Here is a 23486-nt window from a genome sequence, read left to right on the forward strand (position 1 = left end):
CAGCGAGTGTAGGAGTGGGGGAAGGGCAGAGGGAGAAACAGACTCCCAACTGAGTAGGGAGCCCTATGCAACTCAATCCCAGGACCCAGGGATCATTACCTGAACCAAGAGCAGACACTTAACTGACTGAACCAACCAGGAGTCCTCCAGCTTCAATTTTCTAAGAAAGTTGTGAAAACATCAAAGTCCTTTTATATTTCTCTAAAAATGATAGGGGGTGCCTGGGTGGCTCAGTCCCTTAAGAAACTGCCTTTGGCTCAGGTCATGATCTCAGGGTCCTGGGATCAAGACCCATGTTGGGCTCCTCTCCCTTTGCGCCTCCCCACCACTCGTGCTCTTTCTAATAAATACATTTTTAAAATCTTTAAAAATGATAGAGGAATGCAGGATAAAATCATATGTAAAAAAATACATGAAACTCTATTGGACAATTATCAGTTTTAAAATTTGAGTGTCTTATTATGGGGTAGGGAAACACTTCAAGTGGTTATCTTGCTATCTCTGCTGGCCAGATATACTTTTAATTTTCATGAGAGTCCATGAGACAAATACTAAACTAATGGGGAAGCTTATAGAATCTAAATATATCTATTGTGAATTATAAAATCATGTTACTGAGAAGATACTGAAAGAGTATTTACTTCAGTTTCCTGGTTTCAACTCAATTGAATTTAATAAATTCCTATTGGGCAAAGTATGGGCAAAGTATTCTATGGGCAAAGTGCCATCACAATTTTTATTAAAGTTCAATCCTATTTTCTATAGTTTTGTAATGAAGAATTGGCTACAGTATAATTTAACCTAGCTACTAATATTTACATGCTCAGTGGAATATATACAGTCCTTCTACAAAAGAAGAATAATTTCAGTCTTGCTCCTAAAGCCTAAATTAATTGTTATTAAGCCCACGGAAGTCTCATAAAATATGTACACAAAACCCACAATTTCTCTCTGAACAATTCAACCAATTTATTCATTGCTACTAAATGTTTAATGAACAGATAATTTTATATTCTTAGGAGATAAACAAAATGATAAGTTGATTTAAAACTCTGTACATTTTAAATGTACTGTGTTTTTGCAGGCATATGACAAGGGGATTTTTAGAAGAGATGGATTACCATCCATCCAATGTAGGGCTGGATCCCAAGACCCTGAGATCATGACCTGAGCCAAAATTAAGGGTCAGTTGCTTAATTGACTAAGCCACCCAGGTGTCCCTTCTCTGCCCTTCATCCTTTCCTTTTCCTGTCTGTTCTTGTTCTCTTGGAATCACACATCATCGAGATTATTATTCCCACAATGTATAATGACATCCAAGACGGGCTATAGTGGAGCATATTGCATATTGCGAACGATCCAGTGTTGGTGTACTTTATACTACTCCATAAACTTTTTCCTGGGTGAGCTTTTTTACAGGAATCACAGAGGAGACTGTAGAAACAAGGTGATTCAGGGCTTCTCAAATGTAACTGATCAGAATGTACAGAGCGCTGCATCTTTTTTTTCCATGCCCCATTCCTCAGAGTGGGTCTGGAAGAAACCAACCCAACATTTTATTAAGTTACAAAGAAGATATACCTGGATTAGATTACATTTCGGATTGCTCAGTACCTGAATCCAATTCTTATCTCCTTTATGTGACATTCTATTGACCTTAACTACTGGGTCATTTTATCAAGATGGCATTGACAAGATGGCATTGTTTTCCTCTGTTGAGATACACCACCCAACTTCTACTCCCTGACTTCTGACCTATTCTTTTGCAACTTCAACTATTCTTTATAAAATCAGAAACTTCTAAAGACCTTTTATGCTCTTGGCTGTTTAGTCTGTGCAAGAAGGAAAGGAAAGAACCTTTCTCATTTCTACATTTTAGCCATGGAGAAAGCAGTCATGAATGTTGGAATTATTTTTGAATTTAGGATATTATTGCCATATTAATTATTTATTTTAACACATGAACAGTTCTGTTTAATTGAAGTCTAAGTTATAGGGGTTTTTCCACATTCATTTTTGAACAGGGAACACCATAATATTAGTCTGTGGGGTGCAAGTCATTTATGCAAATTGAGGCAAACAGCAGAATGATAATATAAAAACTTTTTTAGCATTTTTTGAGCAAGCTACCATAAAAAGTTATCTTTTAAAAAATAATAAGTAATAACATCCTTACAGGAACGAATGCACCGCTTTCCTCAGGTTCACCATGATTGCTTTGGTGTTAAGCAACCAAAGTTTAAAATTGAGAAGAGGAAATTTAACAGATTGGATTCATGATTCCATCCTTTCTGGGGAGAGAAAAAAAAAGAAAAAGAAAATTAGTCAAAAGTCCAAATAACTTGCATAACAGCCAATTAAATAACCTTAAATATATTTATTAAGTGATAAACAATCAGTACAGCTTTTAGCAAACAGGTAAGCACGTTATATCATATAAGTGATAAAAGATGGCAGAGAATATATTTTTCATTTATTTACCAATATACAACCATCCTAGTTTTTTTTCATTTTTTCTTTTTAGTTTTTCTAAAATTTCTTGTACATACTTTATTTATACAGGACTTCAACTAAACCTTCTCTTCTTAGAGTACACATAGCTTCAAATCAGTATTTTGGGAACGAAATTAAGAAGATAAGCTTCTTGATTTACAAACCGTTTGGGAAAAGTTTGTGATATAATAATTCAGTAACATGTATAAAATACAAAGGTTTCATCTTCTAAGAACACGGAAAACTAAAATAAGTTGTAAATATTTCTATTAAGTGAACATATTTTGTATAATATTTCTAATTTATTTTCTTCAAAGTGAAGCAATTTACATTAACAGAGTTCTATACTTTTGCATTGACTAACAATATTCTCCAGAGGGCAGCACCAACTTTATATGAAAATAAATGAGTTAATCAAGTTTACTATATTAAATATAGCAATCACCCTATGTACCAGCTTGTTAGTATACAACAGATAATACGTTACAGTTGGCACATGGAATAATGCTAAAAATGCAAATAAAACGTCAGTTGTACTAGATGACGAAAACAAAAACCTTAATTTCTTGTATTGATTAAAATAAAGAACGATGCATCTTAAAGGTACAGGAAGGAAACATGAAAACTCTCCAAACAACTTATCAAAGAATTTCAGAGTGAATACCTTCAATTATTCAAGGAGTTATTTTTTGCATTGCAAAACCCCACCAAATGTCTCCTTAGCCAATTATTTACCACTTAGCACTCACTATACTCAGTATGCTAAAATGTTGCTCAAGAGTAGACTGGATGCAAATTTGCTGAGAATCTCTGCTGCGCTCCTTTGTGGCAATAACACCTTCACAGAGTGGCACTTGTCACTGTCATTCTCTACACTGACACTGAATACTCACTGTGAATTCTAGTGATTAATGTAGAAGCCTTTCCTTTTTTTTCTGCCTAGAGATTCCTAACAGGGAAGAGAGTGGGTAAACCTCTCTGTTCTCTATCTTGGTTTTCTCTATCTTCAATCTTATGGTTTTGATTATACTCTCTTCCCACACCAGACATCTAAATGAATTCTTTTCTGGGATCACAGGTTCTTCCAAGAGTCAGGATTGTGATGTTAGGTTTGTATGCAGTGGGCTGTCAACGCGAAAAATGTAGTTGCAGTGGGGGAGGAGGAGAAAGAGACCTGAATAGCTTGAGAACATGGAGTAACATTGAACAGTCATCTGTTTTAATTTGAAAATATGTTCAAGGAATGTGATAAACATGTGTGGATAATCTCTTCCAATGTTTTCTAGTTCCTCTTAGAAATTTGGAAATATAATTCTACTGGAACAAATTGCGGTTCCCTATGTTTCCCATTTCATTAATGGTCCTATAATTCTAGTCATTTAAGCTACAAATTTAATTTATTCTCTCTTCTTGTCCCTTACCTCTCAGTTGTGAGTTATATCAGTGTTACCTACACAAAAATCTACCTCAAAACCAACCCTTTCACTACACTAATGCATAAAAGTATGGCCTCCAGCATCCAGAAACAAAATATTCTATGTGAGAGATAGAGTAACATTTGCCAGATCATTAGAACATTTTTATCCCATAAAATGCTACCAGCCAATGAATGCATAAATGCCTTTTTCTCCTGGGGGTTCTGGCAAAAAGTAACAGAAGAAAAATGGTACAGAAAGACTTCTTAGCCATCAACTAATAGCAAAATTCTTCTCTTTTCCCAATATTAAAAAATATAAAATTTTTTTTTAATTTTTACTTTTCAAGTGTCTAAAAATCAATGTAATTTAAAAACTTCAAAGGAAAATATGTTCATTTCCAACAGATTATAACAAATCAATTGAAATTGTGTTTGCTCTAGGTTGGTATGACAGTCATGTCATTACACATTATATTATCTTTTTTCTCAGCCATGGTAGAATCCTATTATTGTTACTCAAAATACTGTTTTTCTTCAAAAATTAATCAGCTTTGTCATCTTCTTACATGTATATTTTCCTATGGAATATAAACAGAAAAATTAAATAACAAGTATTTATTTTTCTAAGTTCCAATTTTGTTAAGCCAGGAGAGCAATAATAATCACGAAAGTATATTATGTATATAGATCTCCGATTTATTAACTAAAATACCTTAAAGGCAGAATAATATCTTTCCATATTATTAAAATTTGCATTTTTTGAAAGTTGACTAAACCTGATAGAAAATACCCTTGGATTGGTGGTGAAAGTTTAGATAGGATGTGATAGACAGGAATAAATTATATATGAATTATGTAAAGTAAATTATGCTACATTACATGACTCCCCAAAGGGCTAAGTCACTGGGATGATGTTTTGCAATGAGAAGTGTTCTGTGAGTAATTCTGTAAGACCTCTTAAAGCCTTGGATGAGATGCGTTAAAAGAAACAAACAAAAATAAGTGAAACAAAACAACCCCATAACAAAACAATGCTAATTAAACACTCTGACCTGCAAACCTCTCAGACTCTGCCAATCTTTCATAATAGAGTTCTCATGCTTGTATGGACAGAAAAAGAATACTTGGGAATTCAAATACTCAAATTTGGGAAGACTTGTGTTTTATAAAATTAAGAAAAAAAATCACTGATGGGATAACTGATAGAATGATTCATTTAAATGAGAATTTACATGGTTCTCATAAAAACTGTGTTTGGGGGCAGCCCGGGTTGCTCAGTGGTTTAGTGCTGCCTTGAGCCCAGGGCCTGATCCTGGAGACCGGGGATGGAGTCCCACATCAGGTTACCTGCATGGAGCCTGCTTCTCCCTCTGCCTGTGTCTCTGTCTTTCTCTCTCTCTCTCTCTCTGTGTCTCTCATGAATAAATAAATAAAATCTTAAAAAAAAGAAACTGTGTTTGGTCATGTAACAATGTAAAAGTATTATAAGAATATGTGTATATACCTTTATATGTGTATGTGTGTATATGTGTGTATATATGTATACATATACATGTATATCATATATATGTGCATATACACACACATATATATGATTTTATGTAGAGAAGAAGATTGATTAACCTGAAATCAATTTACTGTATCAAGCATTAAGAGAAAATCACAGGTTAAATCACAGAAATAAGTTCAAGATCACTAAATACATATTCAGACTAATCTCTTATTTCTGCAACACAAATCTTAAGCTGTTTTTTAAAAGATTTTATTTATTTATTCATGAGAGACACAAAGAGAGAGAGGCAGAGACCTAGGTAGAGGGTTCTCCTTAGAAGCAGGCTCCATGCAGGGAGCCCAGTGTGGGACTCAATGTCGGACTTGATCCTGGGACTCGAGGATCACGCCCTGGCCCGAAAGCAGGCACTAAACCACTGAGCCACCCAGGCGTCCCAATTGTAAGTTGTTTTGTTCTCTCTAAAGCTCTGTAAAATCTTCAAACATCAATAACTGTAACTACATTTGCTAAGGCAAAAAGAGGGACAAATAGTAGTTTTCGTATAGTTTTCAATAGTACGATTTTAGGTAAGCAAGATCCATACCCTGAGCATTATATTTAATTGATGCTTATGAAATCTATTCTCATATGTCAACATATGTCATGTGTCATATAATATATATTTTCAAAATTAGTGTGAGTACTTGAAGACAATTGAGCCAAAGTAAGGTCTCCAGTGTATGTTCAGAAATTAATTTCAAACTATCAAAATCAGTATCCCTCAGGAATACCTAAAACCATTATCAATAACCATCATGGAAATGAAAAAAAAAATAATGAAAAAAAGTGAAACCACTGTGAGGAAGAAAGGCTGGCATGAATTAAAAGGGCAAAGCTACTTTTGACTCTTCCCACACGGCCCTCAGGCTAGACTTGGAAATTTGTTAATTTCAGAGCTAATTGGTGTGATGCCTATTTAGCTCTAGATATTAGGAATGACTGTGATGGAACCTGAGATTTCTTCAGTACACAGACCCTATTTTAACTTCTTGGTGGCATTTTAAGAGTTTTGCATGGGCATGAATTTAGTGATGCTACACTTCCTACATTCATTGGACAATAATTTGATGGTTCACTTGGAAAAACAGTGCTGTGCTCTCTTTAAGGGACACTTACTTTCTCATGCCTACTTGCCATCAAAGTAGTGAGAGATCTATGGCCATCCTTGTGGTCTATAGAATACTGTATATTCAATTAATCTGTGAAAGACTACAAAGATGAGAAAGGGAAATCAATTATGCATGTTACCTCAGTCTTACACATTTTAAATTTAGTTTATAAAAGAGCATCCACATAGTTGTACTGGGAGATACAAACAAGGCAAACTCTGGACTCTAGTATAAAGTCATAGCTGGGGATTAGGTTTAAGAGTCAGTGTTAAACCAGTAGAGAGTAGACATTAAATTGGAGCCAGCAAAAATGAAGGAAGGTAGCAAATGGAAATGGAAAGAATAGGCAAAAAAAAAAAAAAAAAAAAAAAAAGGGAGACTGTTTTGAGAAGGAACAGAGTCCACACTATGCAATTTGTCTACAAGAAGATTGCTGGTGACCTTAGCACCATTTCAATTCAGTCGTAGAAAAGATCTAGAATGTACTTGGTTGAAGGGGGAGAGAAGAGGACCAGCCAGAAGAGAGGAGATGGTTGGTGAGGAAAGGGAATATGTTCACAGGATTTTGTCCATAGCAGTAGGGGCAGGTGCGTGCTAAATGTGTAGTAAAGACAAATTTTTGAGAGGAGGAGCCATATAAATGTACTTTCTGTGTAACTCCCACATTCCTTAGCCACGTGCTGGGTACTTGATTGATGCAAGGGCAGGGAAATGGAGAGACTTGAAGAGATTTAAGGTGTGAAATGAAAAGACCCTAAGAATAAGAAAGAGCTGTTTTTTTTCCAAATTATGTTTGGAGAGGACAGAAGTCTACGACTTTATAAAAAATCCCGGACATTTCCTTGCATCTTTTAAAGCTAACCATTTATGATTCATTTTTACTATCACCTTTCCTACCCTTTGACACTGAAGAAAGATTGGTCACATTTCAATCACATTTCCAATCGTCAAACTGTTTCCTTGTCATTCTTTTCCAGACTTGGTCGAACATAATACTGATAAAAATAATAAGAAAGTGCCAGTGTTTCTACCTGATGCTTCAACAAAATTTGGGAGTAATATATTATCCTCTAAAAAAAAAACATAGTTTACATTGAATTTCTGGAAATTCCATGAACTGATTACGACGATGAAGCAGATTATTTTCTCTCCTACTGAGAAGATTAAATCTGACACTGAATGTTCTAAAAATTATAAAAGAGGCAATCAACTGAGAACATTCTTGTCTGACTTTTTATAAAAAAGCATTTGAGGATTTTATAATGAATAATAAACACAGAGGTTTAATTTTTGACAGTTTCTGTTATTCAGAAATTATGTAGTCATAATTCAAAACTTATCCTTCTGGTTCCGATAGCCACTAAGCTTTCAGCAGCTACTAGATCAAAAGTGAATTAGTCACAGATGTTCATATTTCTCCTCAGAAGACTATGTTAATGTGGCACAGATTTACATTTTGGAGGGAAGTCTTTTAATTCAAAAACTATCCTTAGAACTAATGAATATTGTAGAAATTTTCCTTTCAACTTCAATGCACTACAGGGATTTTCTAATAAACCATATCATTGTCATACTAAAAATTCACCTTTGCCAACTCTAGATAAATCAGATAATAGCTGTTTATGATGTTAATAAAAAGTTACTATGTTATCCAGTTATTATAATCAATGCAATTAAAGACTGCTCTTCTACCAGTCAACACAGGATATTCAAGCATGTTAAGCTAATTTAGAAATTTATTTGACTTCATGTTAAATGAATTCAAATCTTCTATCTTCAAGTGTAAGGTCTTAATTTAGTCCACAATTATGAATTCATAAAACTAGGGCTGAAAAATTATGAGTGATCAAATAACCTAGTCCTCTGCCTTCAGGCAGGTCTATACTTAAGCCACTTCAAGAAATGTGATAATTGATGTTCTTTAGAAGAACCTCCAGAAGAGGCAATTTCATGACCTTCCAATGTTTAGCAATCTGCTTCCCAGAAAATCATATTTTATATTAGGCAAAAAGCCTCAAGCTCAGAGATTTCGATGGGAATGATTAGTTTCTTACTAAGTCAGAGTACAGATCTACAGGATGATGCAGTACTAGCAACTTGTTTGTTGCATCTTTTCTTTGGCTTGCCCAAGAACGCAGTGATTCAGATTCAGAACTGGAGACGTCCTCATAAGGTGCCGTAGAGAAATCTAATGGATCTGAATATGCAATTAAATATGCTGGGTGATTTTTATAATTTCCTCTCCAAACCGAGATTCTTTTGAAAGTGCAGGGCAAGGGGGCATTAACTGGACAAGACTCTGGGGTCTGTCTTGGACATGTCATTAGATCTGGTAATAAGGTAATTATTCTATTTGAATGAAGGTCTAGTGTCATGCTCTGTTCTCACCCCCTCGAGATAATGCAAGTGATTGTTTAAACAAATTTAACTGTTCCTCTTGTACTTGGAATTAAAAGGAAACATGAAATATTTTCTCCTTATTTGTATTTACCAAATGCTTCTGCTCATGTTTTGCATATTTTATGAGTGATTACTGTTAAATTTAGCGAGACTTAACAAGATACTTAACTCCTCTAATATACAGCATAGAAGATCCTAGGTTTTTCACAGCTAGACCTATTCCGTTTACCTAAAATAACACTTTAACAACAACAGAACTGCTTCTAAGTCGAAAGGGTGAAAATAGCTACCAAAATCATTCCATGATAATAGTAACAGATATTGAGAGAATCTCTCTTGGTAGGCAGAGTGCCCAGTATTTGAAGTTGCTTTCTCCATAGGTGGTAGCCGAAATATCCCTGAATAGTCTCAGCCAGAATAAGTATCCACGTAGCAGAGTAAACCAAAGGCTTTTAAACAGCAGAGCTCACAGAGCAAACCACATGCCAAATCTCTGCTTTGGAGACCTGCTTTACAAGGCTGGAAACTGTGTCATAGCAAACAAGGTAGACAGGGTCCCTGCTCTCATGGAGCTTGCATTCTTGCAGGAGATACAGATAATAAACATTTACATCAACAAGTAGGATAAATTCAAGATAGTAATGATTGCTACGGGTAAAATGAAATAGCACAATGGGATAAAGAGAGACCAGGGGAAATTACTTTAGATAGACCTATGTATGTAGCCATAGCTTGAGGTTAGATATTGAAATATTTATATGCCACAGTAATAATATTAGCATTTTATTGGTTATTCTCAATCACAATAAAAAATACAGTTCTTTTATAGTAATAAGTTAAGCGCATAATGGGTGCCTCTGGTAGGAACAGTTTAAATTTTTCTGTTGGTTTGATTTTAATTTTGTAGGCCTGGGGGGTAAGGAGTGGGGGACAGCACTTCATCTTCCTGCTTAGATACTTAAAATTCCATTCAGCTGCAAACTAAAATGTGTTCCCACTTACTTTTACATTGGTGTCTCCTCCCCCATAAGCGACTCCCACTTTTTATTTCATTAGGTTAAGAGATAATAAACTTTTGGCTATATAGCAAACCCTTCTTCTGGCTGTAGAGGTTCCAGTAGAGTCGTGAAAAGCGAAAAGTTCAATCAGTTGCCCAGATGTATTTATTGCCAAATAACAGGGTACTTGGATACATCTGGACAGCCGAATGAACTCTTAACTCCTCCTCTTTCCAACAGCTCTTCATTTCACAGCTCCAGAATCACCTAGATAAAGCGAGAGAAACAAACAAACAAAAATCCACTTTGAAGTGGAAGGATCAGTCTATTTATGGTTTTGCTGTTCCATTAAAAAAAAAAGTACGTCTTACTTTTGCTTTACAACTTATCATACAGTGCATATAAATCACCAAAATACAGCAAGTCTTGTAAATCACAGATTTATACCGTGAAATTAAAATCTATTACAAATACAGAATATTGGGTCAAAATCAAAATTAATTGTATTAGTAATGATTTATATAATACAGAATTCATTCTAGTATCACTTAGTACCTTAATTGTTAAATATATATAGTATAGCATAGAAGAGTAGGTTAGGATATTGGAGACACAGGTTCTAGCCCTGACTTGTTTGATGTATGACTTAGAATAAGTCACTGGACCAATTTGGGCCTCAGTTTGTTACATTAGACAATCTCTATCTCTTCCTGCTCTGAAATGCTGAGATTCAGTTGTTTTTCATAAAAGTTTCACATTGTTTTATGCTATTTTACAAATAAGATGCTTTATCCTCCTCCTCTCCTGCCCCTTCCCCTGCTTGTGCTTCCTCTAGCACTGTCTTGCTCTCTCTCTCAAATAAATAGATAAAACCTTAAAAAAAAGATGCTTCTAAATAGCTGAGTTTCATTACAATTAGTTTCTGCTACTTGTTATTGCCAATTAAATGTAAGACATGACGCTCACTCACAGTGTCTTGATTTGAACAGAGTGTGAATGTGATTTTTAACTTGAGTATTCTCATAACGCAGCTGCATATCCTACAAATTTATGTGCATGCATTCTGAGATCCCATTTCTTCTTCCTACTTCCTTAAATGAATCTGAAATGCATGTCTTATCCTCAAGAGTCAGGAGACTACACAGACTCATAACAAATTTAGTACAAAAATATTTAATTGTAATTTTCTGCTTTTAAAAAATCTTATGCCTAGAACACAGAAAAGTGAAGTTAGGAAGTAGTGATCAGATTTGTGGCTATCAAAAGCTTGACTTCTGCTTTAGAGCTTTAATTCTCAATTAATACCTATTTACTCTTTTATGTACTCTTCCTTTTTATTTATTTTTCAGAGAAAAATAGTACTTCAATTTGGCAACTTTGGAAGTACTATTTTTTTTGCACCAGTTCTGTGAACTTTATACCAGATGGTGTCAATATTTAAAGAAATAGATCTGCCTATTTTATAACTCCTCTCAATGATATTAAAGCTAAAATATCAGACCACAAATGACATGTAATGTTTTCACTTTTTTTTTCCAAACTAGATGCATGAAGAATTCTGCTAATTACCCCTCCTGTGGGATTCAACTTACAAAATAGAATCTGTCAGGAACTTCAAACCAACATAAATCTTCAAATACTTTGGTTCATGATTTCAAAGTGTGTGTGTGTGTGTGTGTGTGTGTGTGTGTGTGTGTACCTGTGTGTATTGGGGGCGGAGAATGAAAAGAAAGGTGCTATGAGTATACATCTTACTATTATCATCCTCCAAAGAACCATCATTTCATAAACTCAAATCATTTCATGATGACGCAAAGTCCTTTTGAGTAGATGAATGTTTTCATTCATATTTTCCAAGCAGGAGAATTAACTCCCCTAATATTAAAAATCAACAAAATATTGATCACTGCAAATCGGAAAAAAGTCCTTTGTGAAAAGCATATGCTTCATAACAGCAAAACCGATTTTTCACATTTCACTGTAAGATTATATATATAGGCAGTCACGATAGTTCTACCCACTTGTGTGCAATAGGCACATCATTTTCTATCACATAGATTCATACCGTAATATAAATTACAGAAGAAAGTCATTAGGGACGTCTGGGTGGCTCAGTTGGTTGAACGTCTGACTCTTGATTTTTAAAAAATTTTTTATTTGAGTTCAATTTGCCAACATAGCATAACACCCAGTGCTCATCCAGTCAAGTGCCCCCCTCAGTGCCCATCACCCAGTCACCCCCACCCCCCAGCCCACCTCCCTTTCCACCACCTCTTGTTCATTTCGCAGAGTTAGGAGTCTCTCGTGTTCTGTCACCCTCACTGATATTTCCCACTCATTTTCCCTCCTTTCCCCTTTATTCCCTTTCACTATTTTTTATATTCCCCGAATAAATGAAACCGTATGTTTGTCCTTCTCTGATTGACTTACTTCACTCAGCATAATACCCTCCAGTTCCATCCACGTTGAATAAAATGGTGGGTATTTGTCCTTTCTAATGGTTGAATAATATTCCATGGTATATGTAGACCACATCTTCTTTATCTGTTCATCTGTCGACCGAGGCTCCTTCCACAGTTTGGCTATTGTGGACATTGCTGTATAAACATTGGGGTGCAGGTGTTCTGGTGTTTCACTGCATCTGTATCTTTGGGGTAAATTCCCAACAGTGCAATTGCTGGGTCGTAGGGCAGGTCTATTTTTAACTCCTTGAGGAACCTCCACACAGTTTTCCAGAGTGGCTGTACCAGTTCACATTCCCACCAACAATGCAAGAGGGTTCCCCTTTCTCCACATCCTCTCCAACATTTGTTGCTTCCTATCTTGTTAATTTTCACCATTCTCACTGGTATGAGGTGGTATCTCATTGATTTCAGCTCAGTTTGTGATCTTGGGATTGTGGGATTAACCCCCACGTCCCACTCTGCACTGGGAAGGTTTCTCTCTCTCCCTCTGACCCTCCCTGCTCTCTATCTCTCTTTTCCCCTCTCTAAAAAAAAGAAAAAAGAAAAAAACAATAACAAGGTATTTCTGAGACAATAGAGAAAATGTGAATATGGACTAAAATAGTATAGCATCAAGGGATTATTCTTAAAATTGTTAGGTGTGGTAATTGCATCATGATCATGTAAGAAATACCAACGGTTTTAGAAATGCATACTGAAGTAATGCAAAATGCTTCAAAAATAATCCAACAAAGAAAGGAGGAGAGAAAAAGAATGGGATAGATGAATCAAGCATTGCAAAATCTTAATAAATAAATCTGGTTGATGGCATATGGAGGATCATTGTACTGTTGTCTCTATGACTGTGTATGAAAGTTTTTCAAAGGAAATTATAACTAGAAATGAGATATATGTTCTCAGGTTATATGGCATGAAAAATATTTACTTTTCTCAAAGATGACTGACTTCATTATTTTATGGCCAATCCAGTTTTTCTTTTTGGCACCTTAATGTGCTACTGCTCCAGTTGTTAAAAACAAAAACAAAATGCAAAATATTATTTTAACCGTCTGCGAAAATGATGAGCATGATGTATTTTCCCTAGAAAAAATTAATCTTTCTAGATACTATAGAATTATATGGGTATCTTTCTTCTTTGATGACTTTCTTCCCAGTGGGTGTTAGGATAATGCATTCTGAGAAAAATAGTCCTTAGGTAAATCATATTTCCAACACCAATCCGTTAAAGTCTCTCAGTCAGTACCACCCTCCCACTTAACACAGCTTAGAACAGCTTGAGCTCTCTTATCTAAGCTTTCAAAGGGGTGAAATAATGGTGATTCACTAAATATAAGGCATAGCTCTAATTTGGCAAAGGTCTTATAAATATTGCAGGGCGGGGGACCTGGCTGGCTCAGTCGGTAGAGTGTGCAACTCTTGATCTGGGGGTTGTGAATTTGAGCCCCACGTTGGGGATAGAGATTACTTAAAAATAAAATCCTGAAGGAAAAAATCTTGCAGGGCAACAATGTGATCCTTTAGAGGAAAGTGGCCATAAATAAGGTTTTCTGACAGTTACACAAGCAGTCTGCATACTATAGTATGTAAATTTGTTATGATTTTTTCTAGTAGTTGTGAATCCAAAATTGGTTCCATCATGCATGACAGGGCATAATTTTCAATATCAATGACTAAATATATTGAAAATTTACATTAATTAAAATGTATTTATTTCTTATTGGAAACTTCTGTTCACTCATCAAATTTCCACCAAGGAAAATATGCTTGGTGCAAATAACCACTGAGGTATGGTGTGCCACCTTTGCCTCACATGTGATTTTATAGAACTTCTAAATTATGGTGGAAATAGGTTTAACAAGAGTATTTTATTCTTTTCTCTCATTTTAGACACTCAATATTTCATGACATCACAGAAATGGCATTTAAATAATGCTTTACTTTTCCAAACTGCATATGATGCTGACTGAATCATGCATTTGTTTAACAAAAATACATTATATGCCTCAACTTGAACATTTGTTTTTAAGTAGTAAATCATAGGGGATACTATTCCTTCTATTGTTACATTTAAAAAACTGTCCCAAGGGGCACCTGGGTGGCTCAGCTGGTTAAGCGTCTGCCTTCGACTCAGGTCATGGATCTCAGGGTCCTGGGATGGAGCCCTGTATTGGGCTCCCTGCTTAGCAGGGAGTCTGCTTCTTCCTCTCCCTCTCCTTCAGTCCTCTCACTCTTTCACTCTCTCTCAAATAAATACATTTTAAAAAATCTTTTTAAAAAATAATAAATAAATAAATAACTGTCCCAAGAAGTCCTATTTTCTTATTTTATAAACAATAATTTCTAGGTTAAAGTTATAGAGCCTTATTTTTTCAAAGTGCAGGTACAGTGCTAATAAAGCAAAATCTACAAACATTTAGTGACCATGTACTATGTGCCAGGCACTATGATAATTAGGTTTGCCTAATAGAAGTTCCACAACTCATTTTATGAGAAAAAGAAATTGCTAGGTTCAAAGAGGTTAAGCAGTTTTTCCTAGGAAATTGCAAACTCAAGATCCCAAAAGATTATCTTGGGAATTTTGTTTTAAGCAGTTAGGAAGACAATATAAGCAAAGAGTTTATGTGTTCATCAGGACATTGCTCATTTATTTAACTCATTTATTTAATGCCTACTATGTGCTGGGCGATAGTCTAGCCACTTGGGATTGATGGGGTTCAGTTCAGGACAGGCCACCTCAGAATATGCCACTTTGCTGTGAAGGCAATGAAGGTCCCACAGACTCAAGCAGAGTTTTTTATCTCCCACGTAACTGTCTAAAAAAACGTAGATAAGGAGCCTGTACCACCAGGAAGACAGCTATCACCAAAGATAACTTTGTGTGTACATCAGGAAGACTTTTCCACATGGCAGGCAAACATTTGTTTACCAAACATTTGTTCCTCCCATTTCCTTGTGAATTGTCTTCCTCTGCTTTGAAGTCCTAAACTCCAACCTCTTTCTCTTTAGCTCAAGACTGCACACATGCCTCAACAGCCTGTCAATGGGTCTCATATCTTTGGGGCACCCATGAGTATCAAATTAAATTGGTTTTTCCCCCTGTTCATCTGTCTTATGTTAATTCGGTATCAGAACAACTAAAGAACCAAGAGGTAGGGAAAAAATTTCCCCTTCCTGACAGGATACACCAGGAAATAAAGCAAAGCCCCCTGCCCATGTAGAGGTTCCATTCTTGTTCTTTCCACTGATTATTAATTATTTCTTGGTTAAGAATTTATGGTAAAACAAATCTATAATTTTTAAGTGTTTTCAAGATTTTACTCATCTCTTCTGTGAGTAAAAGAATAGAGGTTATGCAAGCTACTTTTGGCAAATTACCTTGATCCTTAAGGTTACTAACATATTTGTGATTATATATTCACTACTGTTCTCTACTCAAACTTTTTCTTCCCACCATCTGCTGGTATCGGGGGTTCTGAAATAAAATCAGTTGTTACTGCATTGCTTGTATTGTAAAAAGGATTCCTTGAATTTTAAATCTTATTTTAACTTACTAAAATATTTTGGTCCAAATTTAAACCATCTGTAGAGAGAAGCAGCTAAAAACAATGAAAGCCAAAGATAGAAGTGTTGGCAGTATACTGTCTCCACAGCTGATCTTATTATGACACTCATATATAGGTTTGAAAAATTCTGCAGACCACAAAACACCTGCTACTCAGAGAATGCCAGAAATTATTCTAAATGGTCACTGCAATTAACTTGCCAAAAACTGAGAAGTTGCATTCATGAAACAAGTACCCAGCTCATGCCAATATTTGTGGAAACTTATTAATCAGCTTCCCACGTACCTTTTGGCAAGATACTTTGCATCCGACAGTAGAGAAGCTGTTAATATGACTTTATAAGGTTCATGCCACCGAATCTGTTACTGTGGTATGCCCTGGGAAGTGTCTATCTTAAGTTACCATCTGTCACCCTAAGATAAAGTCGAGAGGAGAATAAAGAATCTTATTGATTGAGTAATACCTATAGAAACTTTACAATATGAAAAAGTATAAGAAGGGGATGCATAATAATTGTTTTCATGTTTTAATTTATTATTATATGTCAAACACTGTGGGAAATGCTTTATATACTTTGTCTCATGTAATTGTTACCATGGCAACAGTGTGATAGCAGACTGAAAAACAAATTGAGATGTTAAAATACCAAACACAGTAAGTGGTAGAGCAGGATTCAGTTTCAGAATTATTCACTCCAGGGTCTACACTCATTTACTCTGTACCACTAACCTTACAATAGTTCTTTGATTTCTATAAGAAACCATAAAATTCTCTAAATCATCATTATCTGTGCCTACTGAGTATACTCTCAGGGAAGGTCTTCAAAGGGGCCACTTGAAGACCACCCAACTTCCTGTTTTGACAGTTGAGGAAACTGATCCAGAAGAGATAAATGACCTGTCCAGTGTCCAGTGTCCTTATGTTAATTGTTGTCAGTGCCAAGATTAGAAGCAAATCTCCTATTCTCTTTCCAGTCCTCTGATGCTGAGCTTTATGGAGAGCAAAGGGCCTCTAAAGAGTCACGGATGATGAAAGTCTCACTAGTTTATGCATAACTTTAATCCTGATGTCTCATACCCTCCCTTTAAAGTGAAAGAGAAGGAGGAAATGTCATAGACTACAAAATTAAATACAGTAGAATACTATGTCGGAATGCATTCCTTAACACCTGGCTCTTCATATATTCCAAAAAGGAAGTCAGGGTAAAGGAAGGAAGAAAGAAGGAGCAGAAGAAGGAGAGGAGAAAGTGAAGGAAAAAAAGAAGGGGTGAAGGAGAGAGAAAGAGGAAGGAAACAGGAGGAAGAAAGGGAAAGAAAATTGTTGTTCTTAAATCTGTATTAATTCCTCGTCTGGAAGCCCCACATGGTTGTGTTATGCATACTATTCCAGGGACTAACTCTGGCAGGAATATGCTGGCAGGACTATTCTCAAACATAAGTTGTTTATGCAAAACTTTGTTAAATCTCACAGTTGCTTTCTTGATCATGTAATTTACCCAAACAATAGCAGAGGAACAAAGTGATTTTTAGATACAAGTAACACTTCCATGACTAGAGTAAAAATGTAAAGGCGTCAAATTTTTTTCTGTTGGAAAACATGCTAGTTTATGTATTCAGACAAGTAGCATGGAGATAATCCCACCAAAGAATAGTCCTAGATTATTATTTTAATACAGTTTGCGAATTTAGTATAACTGATGCAATTGTAGGCAAAGCTAAACTCCACTAGGGAGGTTTTAAATAACAAGAGATCATAGCTTTTAGCTTTGGCTCACCCGGATTAACCCAAGCGATTCACAAGATAACACTGCCTTTGATCTTGCTAAAACTGATGCATGGTGCCAGTTGCTTTGAAAGCAGAGATTCCTTTGAAGCAATGAAATATTCAATTATAGTTGAATTTGCCAAATAATGCTTTCTCTGTCTAGGTCACATAGTTAAGTACCCACAGAAAGTCTTTTGTCCATTATATATGATGCTGAATAATACTAAAATTTTTGAGTCAGACAACTCACCCAACTCACCGTTTGAGAGCATTATGTTTCTAAACTTTTAGGATTAAATGCATATATACAGGGATAAACTGGCTTTAATTGTTATTAGAGGAAGACCTAAGTATGTTACATTTGAATGAGGGTAGAATTTTGGGATCCAAAGATGGAAAGATGAGTCCAACTTTTGCTTCTTAACTTCATAACTTTGGGCAACTGACTCAGTCCTTCTGTGCCTTTGCTTAATCTAGTGTGAGGCCAAAAAGCTGATAAATGTGAAATTGCTCTTTGAAAAGCTAAATGATTGGCTGATATTAAAATGAAGAGGTATGTTGACTTAATGAGTAAGTGCATTTTCTCAAATTAGTCAATGGAATTATCTGATTATTTTAAAATTATGTTCAGAGTAACATGATTAGTTACCCAGCTATTTTAGTTCACATTGATTACTTTCCTAATATGCAATTCTAATACAATATATTCTTTTTTTCTAATACAATATATTCTTAATGAAATAACTCACAATAAAAATTTATTTTCCCTAGATTTTTTAAGTTTATCTTCAAAGATTGAGAGACAAATCAGTCAGAAATGGTTATAATGGATGTATCTAAATAGTCTTACCTTGAAAAAAGGGGGCAAAGTTGAAATTGGAAAGACTGTTTTTGCATCAGACTAGAATTGAAATTTGTAAGGTTTCCATGATATTCAAATGAGAAGGATACCCAAACACACTGAGAATTTTCATGTGTAGGGAAAGAAATGAAGTCACTCACTTAAGTCTTGAACTACAGAGTGGAGATAAATGATTTGTCGAAAGGAGGAATTCTTTCTTTTTTTTAAAGATTTTATTCATTTATTCATGAGAGAGAGAGAGACAGACAGACAGACAGAGAGGCAGAGACACAGGCAGAGGGAGAAGCAGGCTCCATGCAAGGACCCCGACGTGGGACTTGATCCCGGGACTCCAGGATCATGCCCTGGGCCGAAGGCAGGCGCCAAACCGCTGAGCCACCCACGGATCTCCCAAAAGGAGAATTTCTTTCTTTCTTTCTTTCTTTCTTTCTTTCTTTCTTTCTTTCTTTCTTTCTTTCTTTCTTTCTTCCTCTTCTTTCTTTCTTCTTTCTTTCTTTCTTTCTTTCTTTCTTTCTTTCTTTCTTTCTTTCTCTTTCTTTCTTCTTTCTTTTTTTTTTGAGAAATTATTTCTTATAAATAGCTCTTTAGCAGCAGGTTCAGCACAAATACACTCTCTTGTCAGCTTTATTCTCCTTATATTAGGCTGGATTATAGTACCATCTCAGGATGGTAAAACTGATAGTGTTAGTCAAGAGAAAAGTGGTATCCAACTAATCATGATGGTTTACTATAGAAGCACATGCTTTCAGAAGTGACGGGCCTTTTCTGTAAGATTTTGGTTTTTTTTTTTTCTTTTATAGAGTGAAGGAGGGGCAGAGAGAGACACAGAGAGAATCCTCAGCAGGCTCCATGCCCAGCACAGGCCCTCACCGGAGGCTTGATCCCACAACCCTGAGATCGTGGCCCCAGCCAAAATCAAGAGTTGACACCCAACCCAGTGAGCCACTCAGGCATCTGTAGGTTTTTAACATGTTTGCATCTTTAGGTTTTATAGTCCCATGAGAACAATGCACTATTAACATATAAATATAATACATGTTTTTAATCTTAATGTTCACAATGATGGTTTGAGTAAGAATTCTTTAAGAAGCTCCTATCATGGGGATCCCTGGGTGGCTCAGCGGTTCAGCGCCTGTCTTCCGCCCAGGGTGTGATCCTGGAGTCCCGGGATTGAGTCCCGAGTCGGGCTCCCTGCATGGAGCCTGCTTCTCCCTCTGCCTGTGTCTCTGCCTCTCTCTCTCTCTGTCTCTCTCTCGTGTCTATCATGAATAAATAAATAAAATCTTAAAAAAAAGAAGCTCCTATCACTTCATCATTTTTAAGCAGACACATACATCGTAGGCACTCAGAAATAGCTTTTGAGATTTTGGAGGTGAAGTGTTGAAGATAAAGAACCTCTAAGAAGAGGTTTATTTCTGACTTAAATTATTGTAGCTGGTTGGTAGTCATTGACAATTTGTATTTGCTCTTTATATACAACGTAATTAAAATATTTTAAATTTTGTTTAGTTGTTTTTAATAAACCATAGAGAAAAGAACCTGAACAAATCTTAAAATACTAACTTTTTAAAAGGCTGACTGATTACATTTCAATTTATTGCCATCTACTATTTTTATTCTATTTAATTATATGCCAATTATGTGATTGCTTGGTTACTACCTTTTTCTTGACTGGATTGCCAAAAGCCATAGATTTCAGTTTAAGATGATAGTCTAATCCAGCCTGTTATAAAGAGAATGAAGCCAACTGGAGAGTATATTTATGCAAACCAAATTTTCTAGATCATATTATTTTTTTTGCTTTTAAATCTTGAAATGAATGTAAAAGAGTCAACTGTGTGGCTTATTTTCGCTTTTAAGCTCAGAACTGTCAGGACAAGCAGATGAGGAAAAAATGAGTACGTCCAACCCATTTTAGAGTCTTTATATTGATTCAAAGCCATTCAGCTAAACGTTCTCGAAGTTTCTATTTCAGTAGGGAATTTGTTATTCAAATAATACAACAGTGATAAAACAAAGAGCCAGTGAATTAGGGAAGGTCTATTACGTCCATCAACCTTGAAAACATGATAGAATGCTTTTTTATTGACAGGGGAAGGCAGAATCACAGACCTTCACATCTATTCATAATGATTTAGACTAGCATGCCAGTTCTATTTACATGAAGGTATCATTCATATTCCATTCCAAGAAATAATTCAATGCTTAATTATATTAGTTATGGTATTATAAAAGAAAAATAATATGAATGGGTACAAAAGCACCTACCAGTATAAACTGCTAGAGCAAAATGAAGAGATAAGCTTGTATTTTATATTCTTTCACATCCATAGACTCATGCTTTCTTTGCCAAGAAATTCATAATTGAATCATAAGAAATGTGACACAGCAATATCTGTTGCAACAACCTTTGATGTTAATGAGGAAACTGGCAGTCACATAAAATCAGATGGATCACAGGAAATGCATTTGCAACAAAGAAAACTTTGGCTAGTAGCTCTGTATTTCTTCTCTTTCTCCATGAAAATCACAGAGGGACAGCTGGGTGGCTCAGCGGTTGAGCATCTGCCTTCCGCTCAGGGATCGAGTCCCACATCAGGCTCCCTGCTTAGAGCCCGTTTCTTCCTCTGCCTATGTCTCTATCTCTCTCTGTCTCTCTGTCTCTCTGTCTCTCTCTCCCTCTATGTCTCTCATGAATAAATAAATAAAATCTTTTTGAAAAAAGTTATCTGGGGAATCCCTGGGTGGCTCAAGTGGTTTAGCGCCTGCCTTTGGCCCAGGGGCAATCCTGGAGTCCCACGTCGGGCTCCCTGCACGGAGCCTGCTTCTCCCTCCTCCTGTGTCTCTGCCTCTCTCTCTCTGTCTATCATAAATAAATAAATAAATAAATAAATAAATAAATAAATAAATCTTTAAAAAAAAAAAGTCATCTAGAGGCAGACTTTGAAACTATACCTAAAAGTGATAGCCTTCTTTTTCCAATGACAATAAACATGATCCACTTAAGCCTTAGTACTCCCTGAGAAAAAGCTCACATGTACCTAAGTGTTAGAAAGGTCTCTAACAAAAAACACTCGATGAGGAAAAAAGGAAAGAATCCATACTTATATTCATCATTAATTTATTGAATAAGCCTCAATTGAGGGCCTTCTATATGTCAGGCCTTGTGCTAGGAGCTGGTGACATAGGATCCTTTTTTTTTTTTTTTTTTGTATGAAGAAGAAAATGTACAGCAGGTAACAGACCTTATATGAATAATCATACCAATTCCATATTACTAGAAGTTGTAATTAGTGCTAAGAGAAAGGATAAGGTGCTGTGAGAGAGTTTAATTTAGATTGGTTGATCAAATATGGATGGCTTCTTTAGGAAGTAACAGTTAACTGGGATCCAAAAGATGCATGCTATGCCAATTTTTCATCAGGCTATAAGGTTATTGGAAGCAATTTGTATTTCAGTCTCAAGTCTACAAGATCCAAAAAGGCAGTTACAGTGCCAGAGTTATATGATGAGTGTATTAAAAAGTCATAGCTTAAAGCAAAATATATCTATTATATATGTTTCTAAAAGAAAACTTGAGGACATTAAACTGTGACACATTAACACTTGCTTTATTGCTGGGCAATCTCAAGATTCCATAGGAATATCTGAGGTAGAATTCTTGTACTTATAATAAATAAGATTTCTTTCTGTGGGCATCATTCATTTTGGGCAACACACGCTTTAGAGCTGCCATCTAGTGACTACCACAATAACTACTAAAAAAAAAAGGTCATTTATATTGGTGGACACTGTGGTGGTTTTTACAGAGTAAGATGCTCTTACCTAGATGCAAGTGTCTATGTGAGTACATATTGAATTCTGGAGCCTCTTTCTTTATATGAAAAGTATATTTTTGTGCACATGGCAAGGGCACCAATGTAAAATGAAGAACAGGATAAGTTAAGCATTAAAAATAACAGATAATTCACTTCAAATATTCTCTCATCTCAATTTGGATAGATCAATTTTGCAGACTGCCAAAATTACAAATGGGTTTCTAAGAAAGGAAGCAAAGTGGTTGTCTTTCCTAATGTGGTAAAAAGAAAAGGGAGGGGTGGTTCTAAATGTAGCAGGTTAAAGTAATTTTTAGTTTTTATAGTGTAGAAGAAAATAGAAAAGTAAGAATAATATTTTTTGTAAAACGTGTATGTGTGCGCATGTTCTGAGTTTCACTTTACAGTATATTTCAATGCTGTCAATATTGGTCAAAAAATTTTGAAAGGCACTTTAAATTCTAAGAATAACCCCAATGACCCTCACCCTTACATAATTCCCTTTCTTGTAAGTGTGACTGGGGCATGTAAATATGAGATATTACTCCCACGAGTTTCTTGCTTTATATGGCAAAAGAGATTATCCAGGCATACGTAATCTCATCCCATTAGCAGTTTAAAAATAGAAAATTTTCTTGGGCTTGTAAGTGAAGGGGGTGTCAGAGGGAATTGAAGCATAAAGGGTTCTAAATGCAGCTTCTGACTTTGAAGATGGAGGGAGCCATGTGAAAAAGAGAAAAACAAAACAAAACAAAACAAAACAAAAAAGCATGGGCTGCCTCTAGGGGCAGAAAGCAGCCCACAGCTGATAGCCAGAAAGAAAATAGGGACATCAGTCCTACAACCATAAGGAACTGGATTCCACCAACATATTGAAAGAGCATGGAAGCAGATTCTTCTCCAGAGTCTACAGGTAAGAGCTTGGCCCAAGCACACCCAAACATCAGCCTTCTGAGACCTTAGCAGAGAATCCAGGTGAGGACCCTGGACTTCTGACCTACAGAACTGTGAGCTAATAAATGGGTGTTGTTTTAAGCCACAGTTCTCG

General features: G+C 35.7%; 1 protein-coding gene across 1 annotated transcript in view; it reads right to left on the bottom strand.

The window, feature by feature from the left end:
* HTR2C (5-hydroxytryptamine receptor 2C) overlaps window positions 1-23486 on the bottom strand; it is a 298109-nt gene that overhangs the window by 160918 nt on the left and 113705 nt on the right. The window contains exon 3 of the mRNA XM_077887342.1: window positions 2177-2291. Coding sequence (XP_077743468.1) covers window positions 2177-2211 — 35 coding nt within the window. The 5' untranslated portion in view covers window positions 2212-2291. The remainder of the gene's footprint in view (window positions 1-2176; window positions 2292-23486) is intronic.

Source organism: Canis aureus, chromosome X (assembly GCF_053574225.1).
Source record: "Canis aureus isolate CA01 chromosome X, VMU_Caureus_v.1.0, whole genome shotgun sequence".
Taxonomy (NCBI): Eukaryota; Metazoa; Chordata; class Mammalia; order Carnivora; family Canidae; genus Canis; species Canis aureus.